This window comes from Mycena indigotica (genome assembly GCF_014461135.1).
Source record: "Mycena indigotica strain 171206Taipei chromosome Unknown Mind.scaff0002, whole genome shotgun sequence".
Classification (NCBI taxonomy): Eukaryota; Fungi; Basidiomycota; class Agaricomycetes; order Agaricales; family Mycenaceae; genus Mycena; species Mycena indigotica.
In genome coordinates, this window is record NW_023503001.1 from 5,064,404 (window position 1) to 5,088,852 (window position 24,449).

General features: G+C 49.1%; 4 protein-coding genes across 4 annotated transcripts; 2 read left to right on the top strand and 2 right to left on the bottom strand.

Moving 5' to 3' along the window:
- Positions 1-12,765: 12,765 nt before the first annotated feature.
- On the top strand, positions 12,766-13,541 carry MIND_00268600 (uncharacterized protein; the record flags this gene model as incomplete). Its single annotated transcript, XM_037359560.1, has 2 exons — positions 12,766-12,897; positions 12,951-13,541. 2 exons carry the CDS (start codon positions 12,766-12,768, stop codon positions 13,539-13,541), a joined length of 723 nt encoding a protein of 240 aa, XP_037224655.1.
- Positions 13,542-13,994: 453 nt separating this feature from the next.
- MIND_00268700 (uncharacterized protein) lies at positions 13,995-15,038 on the bottom strand (the record flags this gene model as incomplete). Its single annotated transcript, XM_037359561.1, has 3 exons — positions 14,838-15,038; positions 14,574-14,778; positions 13,995-14,521 (listed from the first exon to the last, which is right to left on the bottom strand). The coding sequence occupies exons 1-3, from the start codon at positions 15,021-15,023 to the stop codon at positions 13,995-13,997; spliced, it is 918 nt and encodes a 305-aa protein (XP_037224656.1). The 5' UTR covers positions 15,024-15,038.
- Positions 15,039-18,648: 3,610 nt separating this feature from the next.
- MIND_00268900 (uncharacterized protein) lies at positions 18,649-20,258 on the top strand (the record flags this gene model as incomplete). Its single annotated transcript, XM_037359562.1, has 9 exons — positions 18,649-18,798; positions 18,850-18,867; positions 18,922-18,944; positions 18,997-19,147; positions 19,194-19,482; positions 19,530-19,590; positions 19,636-19,657; positions 19,707-19,964; positions 20,016-20,258. The coding sequence occupies exons 1-9, from the start codon at positions 18,754-18,756 to the stop codon at positions 20,256-20,258; spliced, it is 1,110 nt and encodes a 369-aa protein (XP_037224657.1). The 5' UTR covers positions 18,649-18,753.
- A 227-nt stretch (positions 20,259-20,485) lies between these two features.
- On the bottom strand, positions 20,486-20,947 carry MIND_00269000 (Anaphase-promoting complex subunit Apc11; the record flags this gene model as incomplete). The annotated part of the gene is made up of 4 exons (XM_037359563.1): positions 20,486-20,514; positions 20,561-20,662; positions 20,711-20,897; positions 20,945-20,947. The coding sequence occupies 4 exons, from the start codon at positions 20,945-20,947 to the stop codon at positions 20,486-20,488; spliced, it is 321 nt and encodes a 106-aa protein (XP_037224658.1).
- Positions 20,948-24,449: the final 3,502 nt, after the last annotated feature.

Sequence of the window (24,449 nt, forward strand, 5' to 3'; positions counted from 1 at the left end):
TGCTCTCTCGTATCATCATTACACTTTGCTTTTGTGTTACTTTGTACTTTTTTTTTTGCTGACGACTGACCTGTATTATTCAATGAATAATTTGCACGAACACAAGTCTTCTTCGTGATCAAGTTTTTTTGGTGATGCGGGGCTCGCTTAGGCCAGAAAGCCGCTTGATCTGGTGATGGGACATGAGACATGAGACAGGCCTGTCGCATGCACCTTTGCTTGAGTGCACTGTGTACACAAACACCATTGCACAGGGTAAATGGGGGTCATTACTCAGTGCATGCAGCATATTCCCCTGGGGGGGAGCTATAGACTTCCATGGGGGTATGTTGCCTGTCTGCCCAGGTTATGCCTGGTGTTCTACCCATGGGGCATATCCAGATTCCCCCTGGCTAATTTAGATGTGATGTCACGTTGATGATTGATATTATCTCTTATCGTACACAATGATCTCTGCTCTACTCAGCGTTGCCAATTTGGTCTCCTCTCTCTCTCAGGAGCTACACTCTGTCTTGCTCTTCATATCCATTGTTCAAAGACTTTGGGATATTGTGGACAATGGAGTCACTGGGGCACGTACCAATGCAATTCCCTTACTGCCTTCACCCATCGTTCAACTGCTACTCCATGTGCTACAGCAAGATGAACCAAGCATAGCTACAGCAGATATCCTCAAGTTATGGTCCATGCTTTATCCATATATCAAGCAGTGGAAAGGGCCGGTGTTACATGATGAGACGGATGACATCTTGCGAGAACATGGAGAATTCTTTAAACTCGGTGCGCCGATCTCATAGATATAGAAAATTATAACTGAGCCAATATAGGCGCTGAAATGCTATACCCCCCTCACCGCCATTGCCCTGACTGTCATACCAAGTTAGGCAATCCTGGCTCGACTTTTGTGCGCTTGTATACCCTGCATCGGGGTATCTTACCTGCCTATGATATCTCTTTTATACTGTAGTGGTAGGTATATCTATCATAAATATTGAGTCTCTAAGTGATTTAACAGGATGCAAGATTCGTTACTATCCCACATATTTTGTGCGGAATGCATCTCATCCAGATGCCCAACGAGAGTACTATCTGATCAATGCTCCATATATTCAAGCAACCGAGACTGCTTATTTGGAAGATAAGCTGTGTGAGTTATTTGAGTATAGCATCTGCCATGCTCAGTAAGTAGAGAGCAATTAATATTAAAGTTTTTCAGCTGATGATTTGTCTTAGTACCTCAACAACAAATCTTGCACGTATCTACAACGGCCGTATTGCAAACACTGCTACAGCTATGCCACCAAATTCAAGCCTGCTCCCAGAGCTAGCTCCAGAGGCCATTCTTGAAGGCTTTTTTGTCTTTGCTTTGCGCCGCAGGCTCAACCGGTCAAATCTAGGACAAGTACTGCAGGTGCCTCATAATGGCATTCAAGAGCGGCGTCTAGATGAGGCTCTAGATCAAAGTAATCAACAAATGGCAGGCATTGGCCAGCCATATTATCTCCACGGATGCCAAAGTTGTGTCCAGTTTTTAGTCAGAGAGGATAACACCACATGTATGTGTGCAATTTTTGCGTAAATCAGAGATTGAATATTTATCACCACAGATTACATTCGGGGTGGTACAACAGATGGTGTTACACTTGGACATCCCTGCTGCTCAGAGGTTAACTGTCAAAATCGTCTTTTGTCAGTCAAACACAAATGGTGCTGGGAGCATCGGGACCGAGAGGGCTTATGTGCAGTCAAAGGCTGTACTGTCCTTGCAACTGCCGGCAATCTGACCTGTGCTCTCCCTGAACACAGGGCAGAGGAGGATGAACTCAAACAAAAAGACGATGCTGCCTTCCGTGACCTTTCGCGCCGACTGTTAAAGGGTGATCGTCCAACTACTCAACGGCGATCAGATGCATTTCCTTTGTCCTTCCTTGATGATATCACTGATGACTCATCCTCATCCTCAAAGGAAAATTCCGCAAAGAAAATCAAGTTGGTTACTAGTCGGCGCTGGACCCACAATGAGCAGCTTTTTGTATTATGCTGTGGGGTTATCATTTCCCGTGCGACATTCTTTTCACATGAGGGCCCTGCATCAGTTAAGGTTCAGTGCTCTATTTGATCTCACAAATATTATTTATCTATTTATTTTAGGATTTTATCAAGAAAAGCTTTCCAGAACCATGGCTTATGCCTACACATATTTTCTTTGACAAGGCATGCTTACTGTTGAAGCATATTCGCACCCAGCAAGACCACTATTTTGACTTTGTCAGATGGGTGGTAGATGTCTTTCATGCATTCAAAAAGCATGATGATGCCTTTTGCAACCAGAATACTATTCCCTCTCTCTGTCCTGAACTGCGTACAATCAGGGATGGCAAGGCAGTTTGGACATTCAACTCATCCAATGCAGAGCAGACCAATGTCTGGTTTGGTGCCTTTCAAACAATTACCAGAGAAATGACTCAGCCAAGGTGAGCCTAAATTTTATTATTGGTATTATCAGTACAACTAAATATATATATAGATATAACTTTTTCCTAGATGAGATGATTCTCATTAGGAATGAGTGGATTGTCCAGAACTTGGAGAAAAAAGGGAAACAACCTTTTTTTCATGATATGAACCGCATGGAGGCTGACTGGAGAATGACAAATGGAGGAATATAAGAACATGTAGTTATAAATTCTCTACTGCTAGCAAATGTTCAAAAGCTTCCTGAGCCTCATGGCACCGTCTTGCTCTGGTTGTGTTCCGTGAGACATGTGAGTTGTGGTCACCCTCCGATCGTGCTCCTGCATTAATAGACTCTGCACTTGGCATGACAGAATCATGGGGCTCAGTGCCATCGAAGAGCCTATAATTAAGATTTTAACTTAACTCGTCATGGAAAAAAAGGAAAAAACGCACCAGCCTGCATTGGCCTCGGTATGGATGCCAACACGCCAAAGTAAATAGACAAAGTCGAAATCGCCTTTTTGACACTTCTCCTTAATTAGTTGGAAGCAAGGATGAAGATGATACCCCTTGACATCGCGGTCGCAGTGAACACAGCTTACAAAATTGCAGCAGTGATAGCTTGTTAGTCCATACTTCCCAAAAAGACCCAGTTCACAGGCCTCCGTAAGCTCCCGGTAACGCTTTGGGGCTCCGGAAAAGATAGACCGAGCAGCCTCAACAAGTAGATCAGTTGTCTAAAATATATTAGAATAAATTGAGCGCAAACAGAGAAAATACCAAAGCCTGCCGCATAAGTGCCAGCGTATCATGTTCAGTGTTCGCATTATGAGTGGGATTTGCATTATAGATAGAGCCCGGTGCTCCACCATTAGGCTGGCTAGTACCCAATGAAGTCATGGTCCCAATATGTGACCATTGCGCCAGGGCTGCCCGTCGACGTATCCCATGAATGACAACAAGCCTATGATTCTGGAGAAGAATCTGCAGAACTTGCTCTGAGAAAGTTTGAAAGTGAACACCGCCAACCTGATAAAAGGTAGTCAGTATAGAGAAGAAAAGATAAGAAAGACACTTACCAGTCGGCGTTCTTGATTCTCATGAACATAGAACCTGATGATATCACGACCACAACGCTTGAGTACCTGGGGTCGGGAGCCATAAAACTTGACACCAAGTTCATCTGGTGTTGCATACTGGACCTCCTTTGGCTCCTCTGCAGTCTGGATATGAATTTAGTATAGATCAACTGACAAACAAGAAGATACCGATTTGCAGGGCTTAGGTTTTAGGCGATTGCCCTCTGCTGCCCAGGTCACGGCATAGTCCTTGTATTCCTGCGCACGCTTCCCATATAGTAGAGTTAACCAAGTTCGTTGTCTGTTGAGATAAATCAAGCTTGGAACAAACTAGGGGAAAGCAGACTTTACCTTGCGAACGATTGCCCTAATATGCGGCTCAATCCAGCGCCGCCAATTGAGCTCAAAGGCATAGGGAGAGTAGAAGGTGAATACGGTCATCGGGTCATGATGCCACGCATGCATCTCCCGATGGGCACTCATAAAGTCGAGAAAAAGAGGTGCAAATGAGGGGTCAACAGTTGGATTGGCGGTTGCATTCTGTGGGAGAACGTCTGGTACGTTGCCGGGCCCATAAAGCCAGTCGCGCAGCAACAGTTTATAGGCCATCTTCCAACGATATTTACGAAACGATGGGAGAAAGATTCCATTATAACGTTGCTCCAGTAGGTTGTCGGACTGTGATAGCTGAAACATGAGACGGCGAAGACCAGATGACTAGAGGGGCAGCGTTAGAATCCAGCATTTAACATTCAAATATCTTACCATAAAGCGATCTCGAAACATAGTTGACTGATACTCCCGAATCTTGAGCTTGCGCATCCACCGAAGGTCGTCAACACATTGTTTCACTGCACTAGAGAATTCGGCCCCAGAGTTTGAGGAATTCCAAGCAATGATCTGCTATGAATGAGTTGAGTTTGTACTGGGTTTGTCAGAACTCCCACCGGAAAGAACAGATTTTGCAGGTTGGTTTTGACTTGGTCAAGTCGGCTGAAGTCCGCGTTGGAGTTATTGGTGGCCTCCCGGTCGCAAACGAACATCGCGGAAAAGTTATCATCTTCATCATCGCCGTCATCGTCGATAGACTGGTCATCTTCAAAATCTTCATCGTCCTCTCATCGTCGTCTGCGCCAAATTCCACATCAGACAGATTCTCCTCATCTTCTTCATATCCTCCAAATCCATAGTTGTAACCATAAGGTGCAAGTACGCTTTCCAGTATCGAGTATTTCCGCGGAGGTTTGGGCTATAAGGAGAGCAATCTGAGTTGAGCCAGCTAATAATCAACTGCAACGCACAAGTGGAGGGACAAGTTTCAGATAGGTGGCCCGAATTCGAGTCAGTTGGCCCAGTGCATCAGCACGGCTCTCCCTAGTGTCTCCTAGAGTCCCTTGGGCGTAGCGAAGAACTTGATAGTCGACAAACTCGGCGAGAATCTTAGGATAGTGGTGAATGGGTATAGTGGCGACGTCAATACCAAGCGCTTGAGAGAAGTAATCCAGAATGAATACTATCTAAGATGGGGATTAGATCTGTGCTGCTCTAATTTAGGTCGGACATACCTGCTCAGCTGAGGCTGCAATTGCACACAACAAGTTCTCCTTGTCTTTGAGCAGAGTTCTGTCACGCTTGAGGAACCGTGCTAGGTGGTCCTTGAATAGAGGATTATAGCCATAACAACGTGGATTGCAAAGGAAAGACCAGCGATGAGTCATCCATCAACAGCACAGAAAGTCAAAGATTATATTTCAGGGACGGCTGCATACGAATACAACCCTACTGCTACATACAAGGCCAGTACCTAGTACAATAGGCGACAGCTACCGCTCGCGCGCGCAAACAAAGAGCGCCCGGGGTGCACCTCTGCCTGTCCACCAGGTCATGTTAGCGAGCGCCCAGTGGACAGGGCTGACATGCACCCGGTAGATCGGCAGAGGTGCACCCAGTACAGGCAAACGAGTGCCCGGGGGATAACCTCGTCCGCCTGGGGGAAAGGCGAGGATGCACCCGGCGCAAGAAACGAATGCGCCCGGGTGGACTTAACCGTGTCCACCCAGGAGCATGTCAACAGGTGCCCGGTGGACAGACAGACGAATCCACCCAGTACAGGCAAACGAGAGACTCGGGTGGACACAAAAGTTCCACCTGGGTCAGACTTGCCCGTAGTTCTGCGTCTGGGTGGATTTCGGCCGACGACCACGGGCGCTTGTTGACAATGAGGTCGGCGCAGAAGGTGGGAGGGTGGTGAAGAGGGAGTAGGGTGGGGGTGGAGGTCGCAAAGGAAGGGGGAGCAGAGTTGCAGTCGCCACGTTCGTGGGTTACGGCGCGCGTCGGTCCGGGCACGGGAGAAGTTCTCACGTGCTGCCAAGAGCGCAATTCGCCTGCCCGCACGGTAGTCCAACGGCTTCCACCCGGGCGCTCCCTGCGTCTGCCCGGTGTAACCAGAGGAGTGGCCCAGGGCCACTCACCCACCACCCGGGTGCAACCCAAGGCCACCACCCGGGTGAAACCCAAGGAGCGCCCGCGGTGGTGAGCTAGTAACCACCGCGGGCAGACCCGAGCGAGTGCCCGCGGGCGCTCGTTCGCGCTGGCCCCCGACGTTGCGGCGTTGGCCGTTTGGGCCAACCCAAACGGCCAACGCGCAACGTCCGGAGGTTTTTCGCTTGGCACAGCCCCTTCGAGTTCGCCTCGCTCAAATGAGCGAGCGAGGCCGAATCCGCCCGCCCCATGCAAACCTGGCCCGCGGAGCCCCCCAGCGCAGCCTCAGCGCAGCCTCAGCCAGCGAGCGGGGAGATGGGTTGGGGGAGAGGGAGATGGGGGAGAACGAGGTAAGGCGGGTGGTGGAGGAGACGAGAGGAGAGGTGGAGCGGGTGACCAGCAACGGTTGCCACGTGCTCCGGCGACGTGCTCCGGCGAGGCCGGCCGGGTCCGTCAGGCGAAAACGCACACGCGAGAGTCGTGCGGGGCGGGCCTGACGCACAGACCAGACAGAGCCACGCGGGGCGGGCCTGGCCTGCACGAGCGAGAGTGGATAACGGCGCCTGCACGGGCGAGAGCGGATAACGGCGCCAGCCTGCGATGAGTTGGTGGCAGCGGGCGAGGGTGGGTGGGCAGGTCGATAAGGTAGGATGTTGGGGAGAGGGTGATAGCGGTTTGGAGGGGGGATAGAAACAGGGATCGCAGTCGTGGGCAGCGATGAGCATGGATAGCAGCAGGACTGCAGTGGCTTGAGGGGTCCAAACCATCCCAAGGACCTATTCCGAGGAACAGGTCCAGCAGTGGTAGTGCTACGCCATTGGGTTAATACCGGCAGCCGCGAGGGAGGAAAGGTGAAAGAAGTGACCGCACACTCACCTGGTATTTATACTCCCAAACAGTCAACAAACGCGTCCGCAATCAAGCGCGAAAGCACGTGACCACGTGTGGTCACACGTAATGTCACACAATGCAGAAAGAGCTTCGACGACAAAGGTGAACCATTTCCTTCCAAAGGGCAAAACCAGACTGAATTATTCAGGAGTTATACTACTAAAGCTGTAGTCTTCACTATCCTCATTGTATAGTTTGCAAAGCTGTTTGAACAGCGAATCGGGGCTAACTTGCGCCTTTTTCCCAAACTTTTGAGTCAACTCTGCACCGTGCTTCTCTATCACCTTTGCAACTCCCCCTTGGCTCTTAATAAGGCAACCTGCTTTTATTAAGCCTGACATCCATGGATCCGGTTTGAATCCCAAGACAACCGACCAGGCTTTGAAGGGTGCGAACTTTTTGACGCCTAAAAGAAAGTCTGACACATACCCAGGCAAAAGAGAATACTCACCATCTTCTTCGATGAATGTAACTTGGAACCGGCCATATGCCCATGCACACCAGCTCAATACGGTATCAAGACCATACTTGGCTTTTAGCGGCGGAGCACCTTTTCGCTTCTCCTTTACATGGTTGTCGACGAGCATCTGCTGTTGGTGTGCGGCAGCAATTTGCTGGAACTCCTCGTGCGGGCGGAATTTCATGATCATATTCACAAAGCGCTGATGTTTCGCTCGGGCGATTGGGTCGTTTGGCTCCTCCTTGCGGCCGAGCTTGGTAGGAATTTCCCATTTGTGCTCGTATTTTCGGCTAACCACCAGAGTCAGACCATACATTGGCTCGTCGTCAGCATCATTGCCCAGAAAAGCTTCAAATTGAGCAAGGTCTGCGGATTGGACTCCCCAGGTAAACTCGTAATCATCATCTTCAAGATCCAATGGTTGAACCTGCTCCAACTTTTTAAGACAGTCCTTTGGGCGTTCGGCACAAGCAGGTGAACACCGTTGCATGGCGGGGAGAATGGTTAAAAATCGTGGAAGGGCAAGTTGAGAATAGTTGACATCTGTTGGATATACCGACAAGGTAAGCTGCTGAGGATTTTCTGTATGCAGTTATTATTAACATTGAAACAGCACAAAGATTGTCAACGCACCATCGAACAGATCACTGCAGTTACGCTCGAAATCACTAATGTAGTGTATAACATCCTCAATTGAAATCGTGATATGGTTCTTGAGAGGTAAGGAAACTTGAACATGGGCATAGTGAACGTGAGGGACAATCGGTTGATATTTGGTTTCAGCATCCCTGAGGTAAATTCCAATCTCAAGTGCCACTGCAATCTACTTAGGAACCAAACAAATATAAACCAAAACGCACCAGACGTTGTCTCCGGTTCACCGTTTTTGTCCGGTTTCGATTTTTTGGTTGGCCTTTTATCTAAACGTTCTGGTCAGAATGAAAAGAGGCTGAAACATTTATAGACCTTGATGACTATTGTCCTTGCTATTGCCCTCTGCCGCCCGTTTTGCGAGACTGTTTCTCGGTATTTTCGGTAGTCTGCAGGTCGGTTATTCCGTTCATTCCCCTCTTTGCTTTACATGCGTACCACAGGAGTCAGAGCATGAGAAAACTCCCATAGGAGTCGTTCATGCTGGTCAGCAAGTGGTAGCTCCTCCGCTCCCATCACATAATTTTGTCGCGCCTCAAAATTGCACCGCTTGAGAAGTTCACGGAGCCCAGACTCATCCTGTAGATAGTTCTTGAGTGGAGGGAGTCGCGAAGTTTTGTCTTTATAGTGTGCCGCAGCATGGAGAACCTTGAGCTGCTTGAACGTTAGCTGCTCAAGCCCTTCGTCGGAGAAGGAAAACCGCATGTGCCAACGTGACTGGCACGTGTAGAAAGTGAGTGTATGCTCAAATGTAAAGATGATTCATTACGAAGTTTAATCTAATCTAATCTAGTATGCCAATATAAAATGACAAAGCAGTCAAAAACGTTCAGTCTTTTTTTGGTGTTTTGCGATTTTTAACCACAGAGTTGCGATCATTATCCGCCAGCCATTGGTTATAGTTCCGGTTCCAAGTTCGGCGTTGAATAGTATGTCCAAACGCCACTTCTGCACATATTAAAACCCGAGCCTGCTCACCCGCCTCATTATAGAGACGTTCGAATTCCTCAAATCGTCGAAAAGCATCTAGCTTATCCAAGGGTGGAAATGGGCAGCTATTAGGGGCAGATGAAGTATTTTCATCATTCTCCGAGTCAGACACTGGGTCATCATCCTTAGTTTGAGTGTTCCGAGCTGAAGTAGGCCTAAAATTGATCAAGAATGAGAGAAACTTGATCCAACTTTATTAACGTACATAGGAGCCCACTCTGCAACATCTTGTTCTAAGGTAGCTGGGCGCACAGTATCACTTCTATAGAATAGTTCAGTTTAAAATTGAAATTTGACAGAATAACTCATACCGAATACATTTTTGTGGTGAGCCTTCAGGTGATGATGGTTGTTCTATCTTGCGTTTAGAAGACAAAGGGATTTGACGCGAGACAGCATCAAATATTAATGATGGTGGTCCGAGCGCAATCCGTACCCCAGGAGTCAATCCATTTATAGGCGTCTCCTGGAGCGACCATCGCCCATTCTCAAAAATTGCAAAGGTTTTAACCTCTGTGATTGATTGAGATGAAGAGAATTTCAAGGCAGTTTGAATTGCATCAGACTTCAGAGGTTCAAAGAACCGAACATCAGGTGCAGCAGCCTGGAGCGGCACTGGTGTAGCATCTACAGTCTAGAGTATATTCAATAAGAGCAAGAATTCAAGTTATATAGGAACGTACCATATACCAGTCCACATGAATAATACGTGAGGCAGCCCGCTCAAGCTTTTGTCGCGAAGCATATGATGATATCGGAGTAGCGACATTATTAATAGAATTCTGGATAAAATTAGGGGAAGGTCGGGAGAGTAGTATGAGGATATGTTGAGACTGTGCACTTTGAATTGGTTGGGGGTGCTCTGAGAGGACTGCTGAGAAGCCGGAGTGGGAGTTGAGACGGTAAATGGCCAAGGAGCTGGCGATGGAATTGAATGTGGGCGTGTGGGAGTGAGTGGAATAACAGGTGAGCGGTGGCTGGCTTGGCTGCAAACGTGAGTTACATCCTCCAATCCTCGCCGCAAACAGCATTCTTTGCATATCCAATGCTCACATGCAGAGTTGCGAAATCCTTTCCCACCACATGTAGTTCCAGGACAGGGTTGTTTTTTAACCTTTGTAACCATAGTAAGCATAATTTGTGTGAGAAGGAAGCCACATACTGGTAAAGAAGGCACCTCATTTGATCCAAGAAATGCAAAGTGGGTACATCTGCCAGCGCGTGCTTCTTCCGTGATCCAAGTTGCAGAGGACTGTGTGTTATATGCTCGGGAACACTGTCTGATAGTTATTACTAGAACAAAAGAAGCTTGAAGTTAGACCTTGTAAAATCCTCGACCTGCATTCTCCAAGTTATGAGTTCCAGAAGCAAATTTGGTAAACATTATGGTCCCCTTTCGGCAGACAGCACAGATTTTGCCAGCCTCAGTCATTGAGAATGACGAGGCTGAACCCATTGCAGCTGTTTGGAGAGGAATAGACAAGGGCGACGGGGGGAGGTTATGTGCAAACATGGTCAAGTATTTTGATGGAGTCACAACATACTCGCATAGAGTTGGCGTCAATAAGCTTTTAGGGACAACAAACAAAGGTCACAGGGGGAGAGATCAGAAATATCCCAATCAGGCATGTAAAAGAACCTGTGGGAAATTGACATCATCACCTCGGGTACTTAATAGATATCATGATGTGGAACTGAAGGATGTCCCCGGGGGCAATTGATGTGCTTACCCCCGGTACATCTACCTATGCCTGGGGGAGCTTCCATGCCCCCCCCCCAGGGAAGCAGTGCATCTCCCAGAGGTATATTATCCAAGTGCTTGGGTTTTGTATTAAGGTCGACATGAGTAATATTATATGCCCCCAGGGGGGTACAGCTGCAGTGCCCGGTCATTTGCATCATTCTCCCCTGGGAGCAGTACATATGTGCCCTGGGTAAACCGGTCCAACAGCCCTGTGCAAACATTGCACCTCCCCCCAGGGACAGGTGGTCGGGAGATGTCCACTTTTCCTCATGGTCACAAATAGTCACTGTCACTGTGACACTTCCTCAAACAGTAATTTTATCAGATGACTTGCCCGCCATCCCGCTTTTAAGTCACTTAAATAATGGATATATAACAAAAAAATACAGTCTATAGACTATGATATATGGCAGTTACAATGTGCAAAGAATTCGGTGGCACCGCACGAGGATCAACGAGAGATAAGTACTCAGCGACCTGTTTGGTCCGCCTTTATGCCGCTTTGCACTGCGTGTCTCCATTCTATGGGTGGGTCTCGGCACGTCGTCACAGCGATAGGTGGCACGCGTTAACCAGGTTTGGGTCTCGGGCGGCTGTGTAGATTGCTCGTTTGTCCGACGACGAAACTCAACGGCCCTGGTCTTTCGCATATCGGAGAGCCACGTCTCAAAATGCGACATGGATTCAAACTCCAAGCTATAGCCATTCGCGCGATCAACCTCGAAGCCAGAGCGCGGGAGACTTCTAGCAGGAGGCAGGGCTGCGGAGGGGGACTGAGAGTGCGTGGCACGGGCTTGGAAGGTGCTGGGACAGTTGGGCGGCTGGTGATTGGCGGTTTCACAGAGAATGTGAACGTTTGGTGAGGTGGGACGAGGGCTGGCGGTGGCAATGATTGCGGCTGGGCTGTCTCATGGACAGGGAAGGATGATGCAGCTGGGAGACGAAATCTCCCAGTAGAGAACATTGATATGCAGAGGGAAACAGCGAGGAATTGAGGCTGGTAGGGAGAGAATGGAGCAAAAGAGAGGGCAATGGACGCAAAATGCACGTGAGGATATAACATATTCATTGTTTCCCTCCAAATAATACATATTGTGCTTAAACGTGCTTTGTCGCGCACTCGCAGCTATTCCGTGAGGGCGGGAGGCGCGGTCACGTTGTAGAATCTCCGAGTTAGGGAAGAGTCACAGTCACGGGGGTTACTGTGACCATGAGGAAAATGCAAGAGCTGTGGTCGGGTACATGCGACATGTCCCATGTCTCATGTCCCATCACCAGATCAAGCGACGGTCTCGCTTAGGCCAGCTCCCAACGGTTGTTGATGGGCAAGCACGAGCTATCAAAGTCACACTTTCATAGCGACTGGTTCGAGTCGGAACTTGGACCGCTCCTCCACACTGTTATGGCTTCATCATCAGGCTTATCGAAGAGCTCTGAACTATCAACCGGGTGGCCTGCCACCACTTTTGCCATCAAATGCCATACGGTGAACTTGGACGAGGACAAGTTGTACAGCGTCAACCTGAACTCGCTGAATGACAGCCAGCATATCTCATTCTAAATCTTACCGTCTCACCAACATCCACGGGCCGATTTTTTTTGCAAGGGAGGGACCATCGAAGTGCGTCTTCATATCTTAGTGAACAAGCATTCAACCTACTTACCTCTCGGCCAGCGACTGCCTCTCCCAGAAGAAGAATTCGATGATATTGTGAATGCGACCGTGACTGGTGTCCCACTCGTTTTCAAGCGCCACACTCTTGCGCAACTCGCTCGTTTACTCGATTCTCATCACGCCCTATCGCTGCGTCGCCAACCAGGCTGGGGCCTTGACCTATTCGCGTCTATGGTCTCAGCCGCATTCGACAAAGACTACGATCCGCAACTAGACCCGTTCAAAAGTCTTACTGGGAAAAGACTCGTTGACTTCGGAGCCATGGAACCACCGCCTCCATGGTTTCTTTGTGTTGGACCTGGATTTTAAACTCCTTCCGGTCAAGGGCGACCTCCGCATGGAACTTCACGCATATCTTGGGAAAGAGTGTCGAAACTTGATAGCTCATTACGGTCTCAACAAGCGCACCAGTTTACCAACGGTGGATGAGATTTCGGAGGAATCAGACGAATACATTTCGTTACTCGCGGTATGCTACCTTTGTTCTTGTTTTATTTTGTCCCCTGATCTCCACATTTGCAGCATTCGCTTCATCATATCGCATACCACCCACTGCTGGTCATCATCAGGAATTTCGATAGACCAGCATTCAATCATCCCGACGGTCGCGCCATTCTGAACCCCATCTTAAATCGATTGGAAGAGGAAGTCAAGGCTCACGTTATAGGTTCCTTGCTCCTTCTCTCCAGTTTGGATGATGGCACGGTGCACACATGTATGGGCCGACATGCATTAACCCCCATCAACGAGGAACCATGCAGCCGCCAACCTCTCGATCTCCCTCGCACTCTTGACCTGACTCATCATCCCGCGTTCCAAACAGCCATGGGCATAACGCGAGCGGAGGTCAACGCTCTCGACGACGCGTTGGGCCACATCAAGCCTCACGATCCAATGCGTGTCCTCGATATGATGGACAAACGGCATGGCCGTCCTTCTGTGTTCGCTGATCCGCTACCCAGGCCGCATCAATGCCCTCCGGACCCGCTCATAGATGGAAATTGGCTTGGGAGGGAGGTCGATCCTTTAGCAGCTCTGGATCGCTCTGGCGAGCACGAGTGTCTATGCGGCGCAGTTTATGATGGAAGTGTTTGCGTTCAAGTACGGCTTTGACAGCGACGACCATGATGATTAGTGTTGCTTCCAGGTTGTCTTTTGCTTGCTTACCATTCACTGTCTCTGTAGATTCTAATAACGATACCGTGATGAGGCGTAGCCATTATTGGATTCGCAACTAAAGTAGTAAAAGACTGGTATAAGGAGTGTGGACGGTAATCCTGATGCTTGCTGATGTCCTTCTTCCCTTTTCTCCGATCACAAAACAAAAAATCGTTGGTCCTTCGTTATTTGCAACACAGAGCAAGCAGATTAACCGCGCAGAGATATGACATTAAAATAACGGCTGTTAACGGCTGAACAGTCACCGCCTGAGCGATAATAGCGCCAAGCACCATCAAATAAGGTCCATTAACAGCCAAAATAAAACAAGGACAGCAGCTCAAGTTGACAAAGGGCGCATTCTGAGATGGGTCAGTATCACATCAAGACGAAGCAAGTCAAAGCGGTTCATACCCCAGACTGACTCCACGATCGCAAATAGAATAATGCTGCTTGCACATCCGGTGCTGAACTTCCTGTCCCTATCTCATTTTCATCTTCTCGCACGATCAAGATAAAGTGGACCTCTCCGCTTTGACTTTGCGCTATTGAGATACGAATTCCGTCTAGGTAGGTCTTGTCCTCGTTCCTAATGGTCAACAACCGGAGGCCAGTGACCGCGTAGAAACCATCATGAATGTTTTGGTAACGTTGGCTTTCGAGCGAATAGATAGCCGACGAGAGGTGTATGAACTCGACCACAGCGACTAGTTTTTCAGGAGGGACTTTAAGATTTTGGATATCACGTCTGAACTGGTCAAAGCAACCGTGGAAGATCTCTATAGGAGGGCCAACCTTGCTGTCGTTAGGGCGGCCAACGTCACAGCGTCCGTCGAGAATATGAGGATTGCCCTGGTCATTTTTGTACGAGAGTGATTTGGAGCCCTCGCTGGGTGCTTTTCTGATTTCGCCTCTTCTCAGAGTTTTTCGGAGTCCTGAAGGTCAAGTGAGCTTCTACACCGAAGGAAGAGGGATGAGCAAGCTCACGAAATCGAGGAAGTTCTTCAAGAGAGTCTGGCTCCTTATCCTCATCCTTCTTGGCCTCACGGGGAACTATAACGAAGTCCACCGCACTCTCGGCGTCGGGCAGGCCAAGTTCATCTGGCCCCATCGACCTAGTGAGTGTCTCCGGAGTGAGATGACGTTCTATCTCCTCAACACTCTGCAGGCCATGAGGAACTGGAGTCACAACCTGTTCACGAACATGAGCGTGCTGTAGGCAAAGGCCAGGTTCCTAATATGACGTCTTACCTTATAAACCCATAAGTCGCCGAATCTGCGTTGCCATGGCTTCAGCTTGTCGTTCGTGTTCAGGATCTCTTGCAAAAGGTCCTGAGCGTCCGCCTCTTTCGGGCAGCGTACTTTGAGTACCGAGCTGGAGATGCCACGAATAACGTAGTAATAGCTCTGCTGCGTGCTTTGAGTGCCACCCGACATGACCGTTGCAGAAGGTTGCGACAACAATACACTGTCACACACGCGCACACATTGTCACAACACACACAGAACCATTGCCTACCATTGCACATTGACATTCCTGTGGTCGCGCGAGCGGACAATATGCCTCAATATGGACAAACGGCATGGCCATTGTCGATCCGTTCCCCAAGCCCGCATCAATACCCTCCAGATCCGCTCATCGAGTGTGAAATTAGCTCGATCGTTTAGCGCAGCACTGGATGGCCCCGGCGAGCATGAAAGTGTTTACTTATGCGGTACAGTTTATGATGAAAGTGCTTGCGGTCAACTACGGCTTGTATAGCGACGACGATGACAAGTGTTGCTTCCATGTTGTCTTGTGCTTGCTTGAGGGAAGGCATTATTACCGTGTAACAACAACCATCTAAGTACTAGTCCCTGTTATCGCTGATTCGCAACTAAAGTAGTATTTTTTTAAAAAAAAGACTGGTATAAGGAGTGTACGCTAGAGTAGTAAAGGGCGGGTGGGAGGGGCTTCATATCATGATAATGAATACTTTTCCTACTACTGCTTCCGGTTTCGTCGAGAGAACAGCTTGGAAATCCGAGCTTTCCACGTAGGACGCCGCGGAACCACCAAACCTTCTGCTTCATTGGTTGGTTGGACAGGAACATCAATCGCGCGGGAGGAGGTGGTGGGAGAAACGGTGATATGCGCAAAGGGACGCTTGAATTTGCGCAGGCAACGTTTGAGTCTTGAGGGGCGGGGAAGATGGCGCTGGTATTCCTCTGCTCAAGTGGTCGGTTGCCGCTCCAGGCAATAAGATACACGTACCTTGCTCAGCAACTCTCGCAGCAGCGCTAACGGTAGTGATTGTCTCGATCGACGACCTTCTTCTCTCTGTGACGGTGGACTGACTTCGCCTCGTAGAAGACCGTCGTGAAGACGGTCTGGGGGGAGGTGATTGCACCGGGGCTGTAGCAGCCACCGATACACCGAGGTATGTTGCTGCTATGCAAGCAACACTCTGTGGTAATCAATCAGCTAATGAACAGAGCCAAAAATGGTACGAGACACACCGTGAAAATCCCCAACATCGTCGAAGGGAACGCTTGGACCTTGAGTTTCAAGGTCACTCTGTCCTCGTTGGAGGAAAAGGATTCGACACTTGTTGCTGATGACCGTCGACGACGACGGTGCAACTTGGAGCTGGCTTCAGATGAGATGCTTGAATCCGAAGCCACAGAAACCCTGCGATTTTTGAAACTATAGCTCATGTTTAGCGGGACAGAAGCCGCTCGACGAGGGGCGGGATCTGGCACAGTTAGCGGCGAAATTTCGTCAGCTGGGGGCCGGGTGGTTGCCTCCTCGTAATTGGGAGTGATGAAAACCGGCGGCGCCTCCAAGTCCTCTGGCTCTGAGCACTTGTATCGATGATGGACGAGGTCCACACCAGAGAGACGACGGCAATACTTTGGAGAAGGCCGAAGTGTCGCTAGCATCTCGGGCACATACGGTAAGGGAGCCCGAAGCGAACAAGCCGACTCAGAAGACTCGGAGCGCTTGGCAACAGGGCGAATGGTTGCAACGGACGATGTAGAAGCGCAAGACATGGTGAATAGAGTGTGTTGTCGCGGGAGGTCGTCTTATAAGTGACGCAACATTGTCTGAAATGGATCGGAATGCGTCGGAAGCTCCATTGGAAGCCATAGATGCAGACCTGCCATCTAAAATCATGTGGGTTACACTCGGAAGGCTTTTACGCAGAGAATGGTGAGTGACAATGGGCTGCTCATTGTGGATGTATGGCGAGAGGACGAAAAAAAGTTGACGTGCACCGCCACCAAAGATAGGAGACGCTCGATTTTCTCAACCCAATCTCATCTAGCGACAATTCAACTATGCAGACATTCACAACAGGATAGAACGCTTTAAGTTGTTTGAATTCAAGGTTGAAATTGATGGTAACAGAAAAGTGGATATGCGAACTTTGTGCACAACAACGAATCAAGTCCGGTCAAGTGTTTGCCATAACCCTGCTCCGCATGCTAAATCTGCTCCACAACGCGTTGCTGCTTCAGCTTGGAGAAGAACTTGGACACAAGTTTCATATTACGTCTCCAGACGGGGGTGCGCCGCTTGACTGCTGAGCGAGAAGATTGGACGGGAGCTTCGACTGCACGGGACGACGTGGTTGATGTGGTGGGTTTGAACGAGCCCTTGCATTTTCGTACGAATCGCTTGAATAGCGAAGGACGAGGGAGATGACGCTCGTATTCCTCTGTTATACGTAGTTGTCAGATCTCAGCGGATTAATAAGAAAAGACGATGGTGCTTACCCTGTTCGGCAACAGCGGCAGCCTTGCGATTGGGACTCAAAGGAGGGGATCGTTGGTTTTGAGCGGGCCCGACAAAAGACAATCCGAGACATGCGGCGAAGATGCAAGCAAGACTCTATGACGTTGTTCAGCCCAATGAGAAAACTTAAAGGAAAAATACCCACCGAAAATAGACCCGTGATAGTCGAAGGGAAAGCTTGAGCCTTCATGACGAGAGTGACTTTATCTTCGTTGGAGGAGAAGGACTCTGCAACACTGGTCACAGAAGATTGTCTGCGACAGCGTACTGTAGAAGTTTCGGTCGAAAGACTTGAGGCAACTGACGGCTTGCGAGACCGTAAGTTGTTTGCCGGTACAGAGCGAAGAGCATCGTCCTGCACAGTGAGCGGCGAGACTTCCTCCACCGGAGGCCGAGTTGTGGGTTCGGTGTAGTCAGGGAGAGTGAACACGGGTGGTGCTTCAAAGTCCTCTGGCTCGTCAACAATTGCCTCCAAAACCTTGCGGGGACGACGAATGTGGTCAACGCCGGAGAAGCGCCGGATGTGTTTGGGCGTATGGCGGATGATAGCCAACATCTCGGGCACAAATGGCAAAGGAGCTCGAAGGCAAGGCAATGATGATTTGGAGTGTTTGTTGACGGGACGGACGGTCTCGACAGACGCAGTTGATGAGAAAGACATAGTGGCTGATTGCGTCTTGAAGTTGACAGAGGCAGGCGGGGAGACTCAGTCTTTTAAAGTGAATCTCGATGTCTTGGGTTGATCGAAGGGACTGCCTGCGCCGCAGAGAAAACTCCAGTTTGCGCAGAAGATTGATGAGTTTCCTCATTTCATTACTGATTGAGCGCAAAAGAACTGAACGTTGGAATACTGGGCAACAAGAACTTCAAGCTGCTGAGGAAATAGGTCGATTGAAGAGCAAAGTTCCGATACCGAGCGATAGGGGTAGTTTTTAAAAAGTATCTTGTCTCCCACAGTCAGACTGAAAAAAATCAGCCTATGAGGGGGGGAGGTTGATATAACATGTTGAATTTGAAGCTGCAGAGGAAGTTGAGGCTGTTGAGCTCAAGCAAGGCGATTATTAGCAAGAGCGTATGGTTGACGAGGACCGCGTAAGTGATATAAGTATCCGCGGGCCCGCTTTCTTGTGCACGGCCGCGGCGTCGGCATTGCAACTTTGTAAGTGGGTGGCAAAGGGTGGAAAGCAACATGGTCGTCTCCAAGAGCCGTTTGGCATGGATCAGTCACAAAAAATTCGAGTCAACGACGTCCTTCATCTCGAGTAGGTCACTAGCGAATGGTTCAATCCACAAACCTGCTCTCGAAATGGCTTGGCCATTGGCACAGAGCAACTTCGGAGAACCGCATCAATACCGGCCCGGGGTCTTTTACCTTTGCAGTCGACCACGATGACGACAATCTTGCGCTGGGGAATCATCTCGACGGGCGGTATCGTGAGTCTCTTCACCACCACCACATATTCAAGCTTATGCTATCTTTTGTAGTCGGCTACATTCGTCAAGGTATAGACAACTTGAATCTGCCTTGCCCTACAGTGCTCACTCACCACAAAATAGGATCTTCTCGTCGACCCCAAAACGTGAATCTACTTGCTTTATTCCTTCCCAGTTCTGCCTTGAAAGCCGTTCTAGGCGCAACATTGATGATATCGTCCACAAGGTCGTCGCAGTTGGGTCGCGAAACGGGGCAGTAGACAAGGCGAATGCCTTCATCACGGCAAATGCCCATGGCGATGAGGGGATCAAGGCGTATGGAACTTACGAGGAAGTCTACGCCGATAAGGTGTGCCACTACTCTTTCTCCCAAGTATTAGGATTGAAAATTTTAGGATGTCGACGTCATTTATGTTGGGACCCCACACACATTCCACTATACCAACTCCCTTGATGCCATGAAAGCGGGGAAACACGTTCTGTGCGAGAAGCCAGTAACCTCTAATGTCGCAGAGCTCAAAGGACTGTTGGCTGCCGCAAAAGAGCACGGTGTTTTCTTCATGGAGGCAATGTGGACGAGATTTCAGCCGCTTTCGCTTGCGGTCGTGGGTTTGTTGGAGAGCGGAGAGCTTGGGAAGCCTGTGGTTGTGCATGGGGACTTGTCCGCTGACTTTGGGCTTCATGGTGTGTTCTCAGATTTGGGAAGTGATAAGATGCTGATCTGAAGGTAGATATACCAAAGACGCATCGAATTTTAGACCCTGCCTTGGGCGGAGGTGCCATTTTGGATCTGTGAGTGGGTACTTTCTCATCATATTCCGTCTCATTTTTTTGCAGTGGACCATATCCTCTCGTTTGGGTATTACTTCTGCCCCACTCATTTGATCTATCTCAATATACACGGACAGGCAATCATGGCCCTCTACGAAAACCCGGCCAATGAGCTCTCCAGTCCGTCGAGCATCACCGGCAGTATCGTCAAAACACCCATCACGGGGGTCGATGCCAACACCTCTTTCACACTCAATTTCGACAAAATTGGCGCGCAGGCAGTTCTCAGCTGTAGCATCAACGCATCAACACTGACTAACCCTGGGGTCACGATTCGCTGCGAGAAAGGCACTATTCGGGTTGCGGCCCCAATATTTGTTCCAAAATCATACAAGGTCGCTACATTTTCCAATCTATCTCATCTCCTACTAACGCTCAACTTTCAGGTGGAGTATTTTGGAACAGGGAAAGAGAAGAACAAGGTGGTGCGAGAGGAAGAGAAGGTCTTTGACTACATTGGGCATGGGATGCAGTTCGAGGCAGACGAAGTCGCGCGGTGTATAAGGGAGGGAAAGAAGGAAAGCGCTTTGTGGGGACACGCGAAGAGTTTGCTGGCGATGACCGTGTTCGATGCCGTGCGCAAGCAGGGTGGCTACGAGTTACCGCCTGGCGTTGAACAGCTTGTGTGAAGAAGTAACTCCAAGGGAGAAAAGGACGTTCTAAGTATGTATATTTGATTTGATGTCGTCGAGGACTCGAAAGGAAAACGGTGTAGCGGTTTAGCAGAAATTTCATGGCAGGCTATTTGATACGAAGAAAGGTCGTCGTCTGATTCACAGAAATTTTGAGATGCGATAGCCTGAGCATGTTCGATACACTCATGGTGAGACAGTCCAAAGTTTGTGGACTTGGGTCATTAAACAACGAGTTTGCGCTCCGCAGTTACTGTAAAAAGTATAAGAGTCGAGTAATTTGGGAACCAAAGACGCACCCCAAGCCCTTCTATCCATCGGACACTGTTGCTTCGAGGCCGGCGTCCCGAGCCACTTGAGCAGACAATGCATATGGAAGACATGCGAGCACTGGCCCCAGACTGCTTTTCGTAAGCTCAGGTTGGAGGTAAACGAGGTTCGTGACGCACTGAGTGGACAATCATCTCCGGGTACTTTGCACGCTGGGCAGCAGCCCTCATACGCAACGCGACAGATGCCACACACGTCCTCCTCCTCATTCGACGCTGAATCGTCTGCGCCGGTGTCCCAGCGCCATTGGGCGACAGCGTGCCAATGCTTGATCGTGACTTTCATGACGGTGGAAGACAAGAAGTCCTTGCAGTTGTTATCTCTGGCTGCTTCAGTAGCAGCGGCACTCGTACCATCTATAAAGAGTGTCTCAAAGGGAGATTCGTGGACTGTGGCACAATGTTTTCGACAGAATATTATTATGCAAGTCGGAGGAGCCACTTTTGTAACGGGTGAGAGCACCTATTAATAGTATTTGGCTGATCGCTAGACTTCTAAAATCATGCTGGAGTATGAGCAATATTTCACGAAGCACCGAACAATGGTTGGGCAGAACTAGGTACAACATTTGTAGTTTATGGTAGTTCGTTTGCTCGTCCTGCCCTTTTAGCGCAGAGGGTACAATGTCCCTTGGGCGCGCAACCACGTCGACTGCTGATGTGGTAACTTTCTCCTCTCCACCAAACCCCTGCCATCTACGAGAAGTATGCTGTGTTTTCAGCGGCGGAAGCAGCGGCCTTTGATGAGGGCATCTCGACTGAGACAACGCTGCTCCGCTTGCGACGACGAGGAAGGTTGGCGTGAGTGGGTCCAAGCTGGCCTTTTGGCTCGATCTTGGGAAACGCGGGGGCGAATGATAAGTAGAGGGTGAAGCCCCTGCGCTCCCGGAGAGTAAGGGTGGAAGTTGTTTGCTCGCTCGATGAACAGGAGACGGAGCTGTTGTCGAAGGCAGCGGGAATGGTAGTGCTCGACATGGTGTGTTGGTTAAAGTGTGGTTTGGTAGATGGTAGTGGTGCGAATGCAAGAGCGATTTAGCTGGGGACCCCAACGAACCGGGGGGGATTTTATACCCAAGCAAGATAAGACATTCCCGGGCCGCCACCGCTACACAGGTTTTACTTGCTTCCGTCAGGTTTTCACTTGGTGTCATGCCTCGACGTCATAGGCATTTTTGCCTCCGCTACACAGGTTCGAGTTTCAGATCTTGCGAATCCTAGTTGCCTTACCTCGTCGTTCCCTCGTCGGGCACCTCGGCATGTGGTTGAGCAAACCGACATGAATTCAGAAGAAACTCTGGTCTGCGTTTGAGGTAGCAGTGGTAGGTCTGGATCTGTGCGCAAGTCGTATATTACACCGCGAGAGTAACATCAAGTTGAAGGCGAGAGCGGATCATGAGACTTGTTCTGCGGAGCAAAAGTGTCTCGCTTCAGGATGCGAGTGGTTGGGGAGACAAGACGGCGTGGGGTCTTTTCGCGGGGTATAAGTTGGCTTGAAGAGTCCTTGGTGGCGAAAAAGCAACCCATCCACCATGATGGTTGGAAACCAAGCCGGGTTGATGACATCAGCCGCCGATATCACTCACGAGCAAACGTCATCTGCAGCCTTTTCTTCCCGACCCGCGACCGCGACTTTCAAATTTTCGCGTCTTTGCAGACCGTATGCGCGACTCTAACTCGTAGGCCGAAGTGCCCGATGGGGGATGCGAGACATGACGTCAAGGCAAGACTTGAACTTGACTTGGGGCAACGGTCTGGCAACGGAAGAAACTCTGTGCAGCGGAAGCAAGATGTCTTACCGACAAGGCATGACGTCAAGGCAAGACCTGTGCGACGGAAGCAAGTCAAAACAGTGTAGCGGAAGTAAAATGTCTTACTTTGCTTGGGCATAAAACCCTCCCCGGTTCGTTGGACTCTCCAGCTAAATCGCTCTTGCATTCGCATCACTACCATCTACCAAACCACACTTTAACCAACACACCATGTCGAGCATATGACAGCATTTATCGTTGTAAACTAGCTTGACCTTCGGTATACTAGAGCTTGTGATCTTGATGTGGTTGTGTGTCCTGTTGGTTAGTGGTTTTGCCGCGGAATGATGGTGACGAAACTTCATCAATCTTCTTTGGGAAACTTTTTGGCTAAATACTCTGTGGGCAAATACTGCCAGTAATACTGACGGTGTGACGTTGACATCACCAAGTATCCGTTTTGGGACGGGTTTTGATCCTCCGTGATTCTCGGAGGCCCGCGTTCAAGTGCGCCGTTGCCCAATACTTTTGTAGACAATAATTGATTCAAATGGTGCTTTGTGCTGGACTTAGCTTACATACTATAGATGTACTATGTACCTTGTCTTGCTCCATGATTTATTTACTGCTGGAACTGCTGCTGGAACAACACAAAGAATGAAATAGACACAATAATATATATTTAGGAGCAAATAATTTAATATCTGGTCTAGAGAGTAGGGAGTCTGTTACATCTACACTGTTGGACCATGCTCCCAACCACTTACCATCTCCTTAGGCGCACAGAGCTGCCCGCTGTTATTTGATGAGCTGTGTCACATGACGTGACGGGCCGGACCGTGAAACAGCCGGCCGGAAAAAAACCCGATTTGGATTCAGTATTTGCCATCAACAGGTGCCGCGCGGCAAAAATATTCGAAAATGGAAATTTTTGACAGTATTCTGTGATGCCTCACACGAGATGTGTCACACACCAAACTGCCCGCCGCAGGCGCCGCTCAGAGAAATTTACACTTGAGGAAGGCTCATTTTGCATGTATAAACAGTAGGAATACAGTACAGAGATCTATTCAAATCCCTCTCTTTTCTTTTCCTTCCTCCTTCCTTTTTGGGAATTTTTATTTTTCTTCTTTTGCCTGCCCACAACACCAAGTATTTTGCCAAACTTTTGCCCCCAAAGCCTGCCATTATTTTCTTCAGTACTATCCTCCAAAATGCTTTTCCTATTATTACTGAGTTACTGAGTTTAGTGTTTAGTTCGTTTTGGCACAACAAGGCCTTTCAATAGACTTTGAGACGATGACACGGTCACATGTCACACGTGACATTGGCTCTCGTTTGTTCAAGTCGTTCGTTCACTGCGTCGCATTGCACCAAGTCTAACATCCACTCTTGTAAGCTAAGAAATAGGCTACCATTCTAATGCTGACTTATTATAGTTGTTCCACCATTCCTTTGCTTTTACACACTCTCCATCCACCTTGTGAGCAGTGATGGCTGACCCTGAAGCGTACCAGCGCTATCTGCGCTTTCTACAATTCGAGGCTGCAGCAAATAATACTCAATCTGCACCTACTCTGGCTGCTAATACCCCATCACAACCATTATTTGAAGTTTCTGGAGTGGCAACAACGTCAAATGCGCCACCTATTGCACCACCACCCATTGCAGCATATCGGACCACCACCACCACCATACCTGTTTCCTTCTCATCCACTCCTTCCCCAACTGTGGCTACTGCGCCCACACTGGCCTCAGCTTCCTCATCATCACCGTCCTTCGGAACAACAACTTACTGTTGTAGTTCAGTCCTAATATCTTATAGAACTACTCTCAAAACCTACAAAACTGAAACCAACCTTCGAGCCACTTTTCCTACCCAGTTCCGAGCTTGACGTGGCTGTTCTCCCCACTTTCGCATATTCCGCAGGTGCTGGGAAGCGCATTTGGACCCCATTGAACAACTTCCCTCCGGCATTACAGTGAGTGTTACTGTGTTACTTTCCATTTCATTTTCTTTCCATTCCAAATGACCATTCTCTAGAAAACACAAAATAACTCAATTTAATGAGGAAGCGAAAAAAAGAAGCCCTGTTTTCGAAACGTGTTGG